Consider the following 13,145-nt stretch of genomic DNA (forward strand, 5'->3'; position numbering starts at 1 on the left):
CTCAGTGGGAAAGTTCAGTCTAACAAGCGTTGCACACTGGGGCTGGCAGACAGTCTGGGCTACGGTCAGCGGCAGTTAGACCGCTTTGCCCGTGCCTTTCTTTAGCCTGGCTTCCCCCTATGTCTCCTAGTTAAAAGCCTCACCTTTGCCCCACTCCCAAGTCCAGCCCCTAACTTTCCGCCGGCCCCATTGGCTGCGCGACCGCCCAGTGGGCAGGCAGAAACCGCGGGCTTGCTCTCCTCGCCGGGGAGTCTGCTCTCGTTCCCGAGTCTCGCGAGCGTTACGGTAACTCGCGGAGGCGGTGCAGTTGGGTACGTTCACGGCTAGTGTGAAGCGAACGGGTGCCGTGACCATGTTCCGAGCGGTGGCTCCTGGGCAGTTCCGGCGGGCGGTGAGTCCGGGAGGGAAGGGTCGAGCCCGGTGACGGTCCAGCCTCGATCTGCTGTCCCTGTGAAGGTCTGGGCGAAGGTCACCGCCACCCCCGGACCTGACTGGCCCTCGCGCTGGCAGGCCCAGCCCGGCCTGGGGCTCGGGCTCAAAGTTCTGGGGCCTGCCCTTGCCTCCTTTCGGGCCGCCAGGTGGGGGTCGAGGTCAGAGGTCAGAGTACTGAACCTGCGCTCCCGCTGCCCCTCCTCTTCCCCGTCTTCTTCCCAGCCCCTCTCCCAGCCTCCAGCACAGACAGGGCTCCAGTTTCTCCACCTTTGACGGGGAGCGAGCAGCTGAGTCCCCGGGGAATCTTTACCCGAGGGAGGAAAATGTCGCCGCCGGCATGTCCTCTTGGAAAAAGTTTAAAACCTGAATTCAGCTTGGAAGGTGACGTTTCTGGAAGAATTAAACATTTTCCCTGGATGCATTGCGGCTCTTCGAATCCACTCACTCACTGTCAAGTGCTGGGGCGAGCGAGGGGCAATGTGGTTTTGGAAACCTGCTCTGCTCTCTGGCTAATGGGACAGTGCTGCGTTTAGGTGATTGTGCTGACAGCTGTAGCCAATTTTGAAAGGCAGGCGTCTTTTTACTGCAAGCTGACCTGCTTTTAAACCAGCAGATTGCTGGTTAAATAGCTAGGGAACGATATTGGTAGCGGTAAGTTTTTGATGCTTTCATTAGTTACAAATCATGAGTTTACCACATTTTGCTATTGTGAGAAAGACTGATAGAAAATATGTGTTTTCCTAATGCTATGGGACAGTAGTATTTGGAGATTGACCAATTACAAGTCAAGTAACAATTTATATTGTAGATTCTGTAGATATTCTGATGGTTAAGTGACAAGATTGCTAAACTTGGGTCAGAAACTTTCCTGACATTTTGTACTTTTTCTACAGTTTTTCTTGTGCATGCATGTTTTCATACCCACCGCTGGGATTTTCTCCCTGAAACATAGTTGGCAGTATTTCTAGATATCTGTAGGCCCTTTTCTTATGTATTCTTGGTCCCTTAAAAAAAAAAATCCCAACCCTGCCCCCCCCCATACGCTCAAAGTTCAAACCCACATCCTTCAGGTCAGTGTTCAGTCTTCCCCAGAAATTTTCCTCAGATGACTCAGACATAAACAAGTTAAAGTCATGGATTTGGGAAAGTTCCAGGTATCAGAGCCAGATTCTTACCTATACAGTAATTGGAAGATAGTTATGTGGACAGGTTAGAAGTCTGGCATAAGTGAAATAGTTGTGGAGGGGGAATTTAGGACTCAGTTATTTTGTAGCACTAACAGAAAAAAATGGAATGACTAGCTTAAGTCATTATAAACACTGCCAATATACATAGGCAGTATTTCCAAATCTTTGCTGTGGTTTGCCAAAGACTTTGACCTTGACTTTATTTTCAGAGTTTGAAGTCATGCTTAGAGTAGCTCCTCTAAAGTCATTAAGAACATTTGAGAGATTTGAATTTCAAGGGTATAGGAAAACAGCGGGAACACTTGTAAAATGGATACATAAATACACATACATATTTAACTTTAAAAATTTAGATATTTCAAGCTTACAGAAAAGTCGCAAGAATAGTACAAAGAATTCTCAAAACCCTTTGCTGAGTTTCACCGGCTATTAACAGTTTGGCACATTTGCTTTCTCTCTCCTCATATATACATATTATTTTTCTGATATAATATGTATGTTGCAGACATGCTCTATACTAAATAATTCAGTATATGTTCTATGAACAAGGAGGTTCATCTTTCATGATCACAGTATAATTGGCAAAATCAGCAAGTTTAACGATACAATACTATGATCTGTAGATATTACTCAGGTATTACCAATTGTTACTCATTTGTAGCAGTATTTTTTTATTGTTGTTTTTTAGTTGAAGTATAGTTGATTTACAGTGTGTTAATTTCTGCAGTACAGCAAAGTGACTTATTTATATATGTGTGTGTGTACACATTCTTTTTTATATTCTTTTCCATTATGGTTTATCTCAGGATACTGAATACAGTTCCCTGTGCTCTACAATAGGACCTTGTTGTTTATCCATTCTCTATGTAATAGTTTGCATCTGTAGCAGTATTTCTTATTCTGGTCTAGGACACTCTGGGATCATGCCTTGCATTTAGTTCTCATGTCTCTTCAGTCTTTGTTAGAAAACTCCTCAGCCTTTCTTTGGCTTTGATGGCATTGACATTTTTGAAGAGTACAGGCCTTCTATTTTGTTGACTGTCCCGCGATTTAGGTTTGTCTGGTGTTTCCTCTGATTAGTTTCAGGTTATGTACTGGCAGGAGTATCACAGAAGTGGTATTGTGTTCTCAGTGCATCATATTAGGAGGCTCATAATGTTGGTTTATCCCATTATTGGTGATGTTAATTACTTGGCTAAAGTGTTCAGCAGGTTTCTCCACTATCAAATTACTACTTATCTGTTAACTAATTTGTGGAGAGATACATTGAAACGATGTAACTCTTCTGTTTCTCATCAGACTTTCACCCATTAGTCTTATCTGTTGATGATTCTTGCCTGAGAAATGAGTACTGTGATGTAAAATAGCAATTTTTCTAATTTCATCATTCCTTCTACTTTTTAAAAAAATCAATTTTATTTTATTTTTGGCTGCGTTGGGTCTTCGTTGCTGCACGTGGTCTTTCTCTAGTTGTGGCGAGCGGGGGTTGCTCTTCGTTTTCATGAGCGGGCTTCTCATTGCGGTGGCTTCTCTTGTTGCAGAGCTTGGGCTCTAGGCGTGTGGGCTTCAGTAGTTGTGGCACGTGGGCTAAGTAGTTGTGGCTCGTGGGCTCTAGAGCGCAGGCTCAGTAGTCGTGGCGCACGGGCTTAGTTGCTCCAGGGCATGTGGGATCTTCCCAGACAAGGGCTCAAACCTGCGTCCCCTGCGTTGGCAGGCGGATTCTTAACCACTGCGCCACCAGAGAAGTCCATTCCTTCTACTTTTATTAGCTTTGTATAATTATAAGAAAGAACATTTTCTTCTTGCTTATTGATGTATTTATTTATGGACTCATGGATCCTTACTTCATTCAGTAGGTTACTTCATCCATTACTACTCTTAAATGTTTTGGTGCTCAAGTTGTCCCAGATTTCTAAAGTGCAAGTCCCTCAGTCTGGCTCCTGTTTACTTATATTTATGATACCGTAAAGTCAAAGTGAGTTATCTGAATCCCCACTCTTGCAATTTAAATAAATTGTTCTGTAGCTAACCATGAGTAAATTCAGGAAGATATGTTTCTACAAAACCACATTTTTAATAATAGATTTATCTATTAAAAGATTAAAAAGATTAAACTGTTAACATCATAATGTGAATATAGCTAACACTATTAAACAGTACATTTAAAAATGATTAAGATGGTAAATTTATTGCAACTAGTGAAAAAAAGATACCATAAGCTGTTAGAATGTCTAACACTATTAAACTGTACATTTAAAAATGGTTAAGACGGTAAATTTATTGCAACTAGTGAAAATAAAAGAGATACCTTAAACTGTTAGAATGTAAGTTAAATGACTCACATTTGGTATCTAAATTCCATTTTCATTTTGATTTATCTGTGGCCTTGAGCAAAGTCTCTTGGTGAGGGGGGAGTGGTCCTCAATGTTATCTGTTAATGAAAGTGTTTTCCATCTGGGGAACACAATAAGAGGAAAATAGGTAGTTAACATTCTTGCAGGGTTATTGATTTGAATTATTAGTATTATTTTATTCATTTACATTTGAAATTGATTTGTTGACTAAGGTACCAAAGAGATGTTTTACATGGAGAGTGAAGCAACACTTTTCAAGGTTATTTGAGTCTTCCTGTTACTATATTCATTGCCAGACAGGAGGCATATCTACCTTGATTCAGAAGCTATGAAACTGGTATGAAGGAACATGACATTTTTCAGAGTCCACGGTCTATCATTGATGAATGAGATTGAACTCTGTAATTCACATGCAAATTTTAATTTCTTTTGAAAGAAGAAAGCCAAGTTTGATGTGGTACTAAAACATTTATTGCATAAGGGGAATTCCGTAAAATTATGCTTCCTGCCAACGTGTCTACTTAAGGGTCTTGTCTGTTTTTAAAGTGAAGTAAATTGACTGTGTTTTTAATAATATAATCAATGTCATATGACATTTCTAGTCATGATTAAAAGCTATCATATTTTATTACTAAGGAGGTTAAAGTACAGAAATGTAATATACGTTTTTAAATTACAAAATATATGTTAAAATAGGGATGGGTAACTTTAATTATATATTTATCTTTTTCAGTAGAAGTTGGAAAGATTTTATAGTTTGTTCCTGCTTTTTAATTTTTGAGTTAAGCAAAACGACCCCCACACCCTTACCATTACCCCACTTAGTTTTCAAAGGTGGGGGAGGTAGGTTAAACTTATTCTTACTACTTTAGGTTTTGAGTGGGTTTGTACAGTAGGGAGTTAGAGTCCAACTTTTTTTTTCCTTCTAACACCTGTGGTAGTTTACTACCTGAACATACAGTTAAAGGCACAGCAGGAGCACCTGAGCAGTGAATCTCCTTTGTTGCTCCTAAAAACACTGAAAAGCAAAAACAGTGTCAAAACTGTTAAGGTTGAATAAGAGAAGGACCAAAATGTGTTCACTGGACTTAGCTATCCCAGGTTGTTGGTGACTTTGAAGAGACTGGATTCAGTGTTGTAGTGGAAGTGAAAGCTGGTTTGCTGTGAGTAAAGGAGAAAGAGTGAGGTGAGGCAGCAGAGTTTATGCTTAAGGACGTTGTTTTCAAGAAGTCTGGCTCTGAAAGGGTGGAGAGAGGATGATGACCCCTTTAATCCTATCTTCAAGAATACTGTCTCATTAAGGCCAGTCAACTTAACAAGGGTATGTGGCAGGTATGCAGAAGAAAACTTCACATTTTACTGATGGGAACTAAGTCTACTTAGTAGTCTAGATAAGTTCTGTAAAAGTATGATGGGGTATTTCTTTAGTGATTTAGCAAGTTTGCGTACTGTCCTTGGTAGATACACATATTAACTGCTTAGATAATTAAGTTATCAATGAGAGAAAAACGGTTGCTTTTTTAGTTTTTGATCATTTAGGGGGAAACTTTTCAGTTAGTCGCTAAACATTCATTGAATGCCCACTATGTGTCACGCTCAAAGATAGATACTGAGTTCACAGTGGAGGATGAGACAGACCTAATCCCTGCCCACATGGTGCAAACAGACTGGGAGAGACAAATATTGAACACATTATTTTAAGTGTGATCATTGTGACAGAAAGGTGTATAGGGTGTTTGGGGAATATGTAATTGGGGAGAGCATTAATCTAGTTAGGGGGCTAGAGAAACCTGTGAAATTACTTTGTAAACTAAGGTGCTTTACAACTGTTGTTATTGGCTGATGAAGTAATAGTAAGGGTGAAGGATTTTCTTTAGATAAGAAGGCCACTTCATTTTTGAGTTTTGGCTATCTTAAATCACCTGTTTACCATTGTTTTAATTCTGTACATATTGTATGTGTTCTTATTTGATCATATCTTGCTTTTTTTTAAAACATGGCGTTATTTCCAGGGTTGAATTAGAAATAAAAGAATGCGTCAGTCATGTTAGTTTGATTATTCTTAAAAAAACCCCAAAAAACCACCCAAAGTCTGTGGCCCCCTTGCTTCAGTTCTGGACAACTCTGAAGGGCCATCCTAGTTCCAGGGTTCCTTGTGAGATCAGCCGAGAGCTTTGTAGTGACTGCACTGCAATATTGCAGTTCAGCTTCTTCCACCGCCCAGTTCTATTTCCTTGATGCCTCCTGAGTGTCGTTCTCAAGAGTACTCCCCAATAAACTTCTTGTACACCCACACACACAAAAGGAAGATCTAAGTGTAAGGTGGCAACAAACATTTATAATCCTTAAGCATTCACTGTATGTAATTAAATAACTTCTTACCTGTGAATCTGGAATGGTCCTAGCTATGTTCATTCTCAGGAGAATCAAGAAAACAGTTATTCGCATCATTTTCTGTGGTTCAAATGAATAACCTTGAGGAGTAACTAATCTAGAGTCTTAAAATTGTTTTTTTTATAGCTCAGTGTATAAAGTAGAAGTTTAAAAGGATGTTTTTGAAGCAACAGATTTTTTAAAAATAGACTTTATTTTTTGGAGCAGTTTTAGGTTCATAGCAAAATTGAGCAGAAAGTACAGAGCATTCCCATATTACCCCTTTTTCCCTCCCTCACTATCAACGTCCTGCACCAGAGTGGTACATTTGTTACAATTGAAAAACCTACAGTGACACATCATTATCATCCAAAATCCATAGTTTACGTTAGTGTTCACTCTTGGTGTTATACATTCTATGGGTTTTGACAAATGTACGGTGATAAGTATCCACTGTTATAGGATACAGAATAGTTTAATTGCCCTAAAATCCTCTGTGCTCTTCCCTTTCCCTGCCCACCTCTGGCAACTACTGATCTTTTTCCTGTCTCCATAGCTCTTCCTTTCCAGCACGTCACATTGGTCAAACCGTATAGTATGTAGCATTTTCGGACTGTCTTCTTTCACTTAGTAATATGCATTTACAGTTCCTCCATGCCTTTTCATGGTCTGATGGCTCTTTTTTTTATTTTAAAGCATTGACTAGTAGTACTCCATTTGCTGAGTGGTACCACAGTTTATCCATTCACCTACTGAAGGACTTTTTTTTTTTAATTAAGTAGGTTGCACTGGACCTTAGTTGTGGCTGATGGGCTTCTTAGTTGCGGCTTGAGGGCTCCTTCGTTGTGGCTCGAGGGCTCCTTAGTTGTGGCTTGAGGGCTCCTTAGTTGCAGCAGTCAGGCTCCTTAGTTGCGGCTTGCGGACTCCTTAGCTGTGGCATGTGAAATTTTAGTTGTGGCATGCATGTGGGATCTAGTTCCCTGACTAGGGATCAAACCTGGGCCCCCATGTTGGGAGTGCGGAGTCTTAACCACTGTGCCACCAGGGAAGTCCCCTGAAGGACGTTTTGATTGCTACTAAGTTTTGGCAATTATGAATAAAGCTTTCATAGATATCCGTTTGCAGGTTTTTGTGTGGACGTAAGTTTTGTTTTGGCCACACCACACAGCATGTGGGATCTTAGTTCCCTGACCAGGGATGGAACCCATCCCCCTACAGTGGAAGTCCAGAAGAGTCTTAACCGCTGGACCACCAGGGAAGTCCCATTGTGTGGATGTAAGTTTTCAACTCATTTGGGTAAATACCAAAGAGTGTGACTGCTGGATTGTATGGCAAGAGTATGTTTAGTTTTGTGAGAAAACGCCAAACTGTCTTCCAAAGTGGCTGTACCATTTTGAATTTACACCAGAGTTCCCATTACTTCATATCCTCACCAACATTTGGTGTTGTCAGTGTTTTGGATTTTCACCATTCTAATAGATGTGTAGTGGTATCTCATTCTTGTTTTAATTTGCAGTTCCCTAATGACATATGATGTAGAGCATCTTTACGTGTGCTTATTTACCGTCTGTATATTTTCTTTGGTGAGGTGTCTATTCAGAACTTTTGCCCATATTTAAATCAGTTTGTTTCTTATTGTTGACTTTTAAGAGTTCTTTGTGTATTTTAGATAACAGTCCTTTATCAGATATTTTTTTTTTTGCAAATATTTTCTCCCAATCTGTGGCTTGTTATCCTTTTGATGAAGAAGTTTTTAGAAGCAATTTTCAACTCATTTATTAGACATCTACTCTGTGCTAGACATTGAAGTAGAAGCTGGGGTTGTAGCGGTAAGAAGACCAGACATGACCTCTGTACTCAAAATCAAGAAGGGAAGACAAAGTAATCAGGTGCGTGTGGTCAAGTGCTGTAATGAAGTCGATTCAGGGTACTGTGTTGGTGCTAGGAAAGTTAACCAGTTGGAGGAGATCCAGGAAGCTTTCATGCTAACTTTTATTGAGCATTTATTATGTTCCAGGAACTATCCCAAGAGCTTTATTTTACAATTACTAATTTAATCCTTCCCAACAACTCTGAGATTATTACTGTTGTTATCATCATCTACATTTTAAGATCTGGGAACTGAGGCACAAAGAAGTAATGGTGGAGGTGGGATTTAAACCCAGGCAGGAATTCCCTGGCTGTCCAGTGGATCAGACTCTGCACTTTCACTGCCCGGACCCAGGATTGATCATTGGTTGGGGAACTAAGATCCTGCAGGCCGCACAGTGCAGCCAGAGAATTTAAAAACAAAAACAAAAAACAAGAACAGGCAGGGGAGCTCTAGAGCCTGTACTCTTTACCACAGCACTGTACTAAAGTTTCTTGCAGGGGTTGGCATTTAAGCAGAAAATCTAAGGGTGATTGGAAGCTAATCCGGTAATAGAGGAAGAGGTCCTTAAGTCAGAGGGAACAATGTGAGGACAGGCTAAAGGTCAGAAAGAGCAGGGCAAGTTCAAGTATCCGAAAGTAAGTTATAAATAGAGCAAAAGATATATGGCTAGGGAGGTAGATCAGGCCATAGAATAAATGCCTGGTAAGCCAATCTAAGGAGTCTAGTTTACCATATCCTAAGGAGGCAGGAAGCAGTTGACTTGTTTGAGCAGGAGAATAACGTTGGATTTTTATCATTGAAAGATCACTGAGAGAAATGGATTGGAGGGGAGCAAAGTTGGTTTGGGAGTCAGTTGGAGTAATAAGAGAGGGTTAATGGCCTGCACTAGGTAGTGGAATTAAAGATGGAGAGAAGTGAGTGGAGTTAGGATATACTGTATTTAGAAGGAAGAATTGTTACAGCTTTAGTGGTTGATTGGCTGTGAGAGTTGAGGAAAAAACCCAGATATGACTCTCAGATCATGGTTTGGGCAACTTGTTAGGGGATGGTGGATCCCCTGAAGAACTCCAGAGAAGCAGTATGGGAGGGGGCTGGAGGATCAAGGGAAAGATGAGTTAAGATTTGGATTTGTTGAGTTGGTGAGTGATTGATGAGACAAGTTAAGCAATTGGATATGCAGGTGTAACCTAATTATATAGGTCTAGCACTTAGGAGAGAGATTTGATACCTCTATCTCTGTCTGTATATCTGTCATTTTTATATAGATGATAAATTATTAATTAAGCAATGGAAGTAAGAATGGACTAGTCAGTAATTTCAAACATTTTGAGAGAAGAAGTAAGCATGAAAAGTATTTGTTGGTAATTTTGGTGAGTGCAGAAGCCAGGATACAAGTACAGTAGTTGAGGTGTGTATGGGAGATGAGGAATTAGCTGGAGTGAAAGGTGGGATAATGGATTTTTAATTTTGGGTTTCATTAAAATTGGGAGAGCTTCAAACATGTTTTAAAGTTGACGGGAAGGAGCCCAGGAAAAGGGAGAGGTGGGAGAGGTTGGAAACGTTACTGAGAGGTGATTACAGAATGAAGTGTTTGACTAGATTTGAGAGGATGGAATCCAGAGTCCAGATGAAGGGATCAGATCCAGGAGGAAGGACCTGCAGCAGCTTCTACTGTGATAGAGTAGGGGTGGGAATTTCTGTGTTGGATATCAGGAAGGGGAAGCAGTTCTCTTCTGATGGCTTCAGTTTTCATTGCAAAGTAAGAAGCGAGGCTTTCTTCTGAGAGTAAGGAGCAGACTATGTTGGCAGTTTGAAAAATGTCAGAAGGGGATATTGGAAATAGTTGCTGTGGAGAGTGAGTGAGAGTGCCAACAAGGATGTCATAGTAACATTGCCAGGCAGAGGGCCCAGATAAGGTTGATGACCAAGAATATATGGTGGCACTGGTCTGCATGAATTAATTTGAATTTAAGTAGCAGTGTTTTGAAGAGATTGAGATTCTTTTCTGAGCAGCTCTCTTACTGATTTCAATAGTTACCTTCAGATGTTTAAGATTTGGCTCCTTTTTTCCCCATAAAAGAGAGGGCCCTAAAGTCTACAGATGCAGTGAATGGGTCATAAGATAATGAAATGACTTTCATTTAAAAACCTTTTCAGTAATGGGACCTGTATTTTTTTTTTTTGCGGTACGCGGGCCGCTCACTATTGTGGCCTGTCCTGTTGCGGAGCACAGGCTCCGGATGCGCAGGCTCAGCGGCCATGGTTCATGGGCCCAGCCGCTCTGCGGCATGTGGGATCTTCCCGGACCGGGGCACAAACCCGTGTCCCCTGCATCGGCAGGCGGACTCTCAACCACTGCGCCACCAGGGAAGCCCGGGACCTGTATTTTTTGTATCTTTTGTGATATTCTATACCACTTCTATTTAAAATAGGATTTTAGGGTTACAGAATTCTTAGAGCTGGAAAAGAGGCCTTTGATATCATCTTTTTGTTTCTTTTTGACCAGTGCTATTTTTTTTTTAAACAAGAGAATATTTGCTAAGTGAAACATTACAGGAATGACCCATATATAAAACAGCTAAAAATGATGGTGCTTTGATGAGAGCTGGTAATTAAAAACCCCAAATCTGGAGTCCAACTACCTGGACTTTAACCTGGCTCTGTTTCTTAGCTATGTAGCCACTAAGCTCCAATTCCCTCATCTGTAAACTCAGGATAATAATGGTACCTACATCATAGAGGTTTCTTGAATTTTAAATACGATTTTGTCTTAGTACAGGGCTCTATAATATTAGTTTGGTTAATTTGGTTAAAGCAAAGCTGGGGACCATTCTGGCAGCCCTACCTGCCTGGTTCTCACTTTATTCTATGCGGTCGTTCCTGAGGTGCCTCCCTGGATGGAGTATAGTCTGAAAACCATTGATCTAGTTTGTCTCCTTCAATTTGAAGATGAAGAAACTGGGCTCTGGAGTGAGGAATAACATTTTAAAGGTCACAGACCAGTTTCTTCTGCTGTAGGCTACACATAGCTGTTATTGCTGAATTAAGCTACATAACCATGTTTAGATGCTTGCAGCTTCTCTTTAGGTGGTATCTGAGAAATAGAAGATGGAACATTGAATTAGAAGAAAGCGTAGTATTAAAAAAACTATAAAGGAGTCAATTGATAAAGTAATATGGAGTGCCTTATGATATATGTAGTACTTAGTAAAGATTGATCAGATAGACGGACTGAGTAGTTTCTTATGTATATTCTTTTGTTGTTTATTCTTATAAATTTAATTTTGAATAGTCTTTTAGAAAGAATATGCAGTGATCCCTTGGAAGTTCTAAAAGGCTTGACAGTTCCTTAGGATACTACCTAATTTATCTTATGTTAGAACTATAACTTATAGCAAATATGGGCCTTTTGCCACCAAATCTTGGATTTATTCTTTAAATGGTGATGAAAAGCTCATAATTTTTATGGCAAATGATGTGTGAAGCATAATCAAAAATATGGTGTCTGATATATATTGGTAATAAATAGTTTGTTACTGGCAATTCTTGTGAAATGTGATTTAAATCATAAATTATGCCATTGGGTCCTAATTACAAAGTTCTTTACAAGATACTGTGCTCTTCTGATTAAAAAAGAAGTACCGTATAATTCTACAGATGTATATTGGAAACAATATTGTTCTAGACTATGGGGATACAAAAGTGAACAGGCATGGTGTTTGTCTTCTAAGAACTTTCATGCCATCCCAGGAATTGTGAATTGTTGTGAATTGCTACAACTTTTCTGGAGAACAGTTTGCGTCAATCAGTATTAAAAGCCTTGAAAATGTGTCTATCTCTTGATCTAACACTCCTAGGAATTTGTCATAAGAAGAGAATCTTAAGAAGTGCATAAAGATTTCTAACCTTAACCGTAAAGAATTTCACCTCTCGTGAGAAGGCAATTTTTTTTATCGTAAAAAAGGAAAAGTTATACAAACAGTGACTTGATTTGGCAAAAACAAAAGTCTAATTTTCTCCCCTTTTCTTGCTCCCTTTGAGTGAACAGAAAGGGAGGAAAAAAGACAAGAAATGCTATCCACTGATACACAATGCAGCAATTTCTTCCTCTGGCATATTCTTCAGTGCTGTCCTCTTCCTCTTTCCATTCTCATTCTGTGGCTCTGGAAGCATTTCTGCCCCTGAAGGCTTGCCTTGGAGTCTCTGGCCCCCAGCTCTGGGATTAGGTTCATCAAGGATAGAGGGGGTTTAGGGGGCTGAGGAGAAGGAAGGGGTTGCAGTGGTAGAAGTAGGAGGCTTAGAGGAAGAAGGGCCTATTTTGTTGAAGGTTGCACAGAATCTGACTTAGTAATCCGTGGAAGCAGAACAGGTAGAGTAACTTGGCTAAGTTTCAGCCAAAAAGGTCTTACTGGACTAAAAGGAACTCTTATCTGTTGAGGATAAGTGCAGAGCTTTGGCTATGAGGATGCTCGTCTCTGCATTGTTTATAATAATAAAAAATTACTAATAACCCAAATGATTATGGAAACTAGTTGAACTGATATGCTCATATATTAATAAAAAGGTGAAGGATATAGCAATTGGTATATACAATAGAGTAAACAAAAAAATATGTATTTTGTCAGTTTAGTTGTGCAACCAGCCTTATAGTCCTGTATGTACCTGGCTTTCCTTCATTCATACCCTCTTTGTAAATTTCAAGCTCTGGGTACATGTTACACCCTGCTTTGTTCACTCCAACTCCAGATCTGAAGATTATTGCTGAATTTAAAGCCACAGAACCATGACATTTGATCATCAGTGCCCCTTTTTCTCATTTCTCATTGCCGTTTTCCACAAGGATAGTTCCAAAATTTTCTCCTTTCCTCGTGCCTGTGGTATGCTTCCTTATCCTTTCACATGGTAGGAATACCTAAACTTCCTTCC

General features: G+C 40.0%; 1 protein-coding gene across 1 annotated transcript in view; it reads left to right on the forward strand.

Annotated features, from left to right (window-relative positions):
• The first annotated feature begins 255 nt into the window (after positions 1 to 255).
• ETFA (electron transfer flavoprotein subunit alpha) overlaps positions 256 to 13,145 on the forward strand; it is an 85,624-nt gene continuing 72,734 nt past the window's right edge. The window contains exon 1 of the mRNA XM_019950292.2: positions 256 to 391. Within this exon, the coding sequence (XP_019805851.1) occupies positions 353 to 391 (39 nt within the window). The 5' untranslated portion in view covers positions 256 to 352. The remainder of the gene's footprint in view (positions 392 to 13,145) is intronic.

The sequence above is a fragment of the Tursiops truncatus genome, chromosome 2 (assembly GCF_011762595.2).
Source record: "Tursiops truncatus isolate mTurTru1 chromosome 2, mTurTru1.mat.Y, whole genome shotgun sequence".
Classification (NCBI taxonomy): domain Eukaryota; kingdom Metazoa; phylum Chordata; class Mammalia; order Artiodactyla; family Delphinidae; genus Tursiops; species Tursiops truncatus.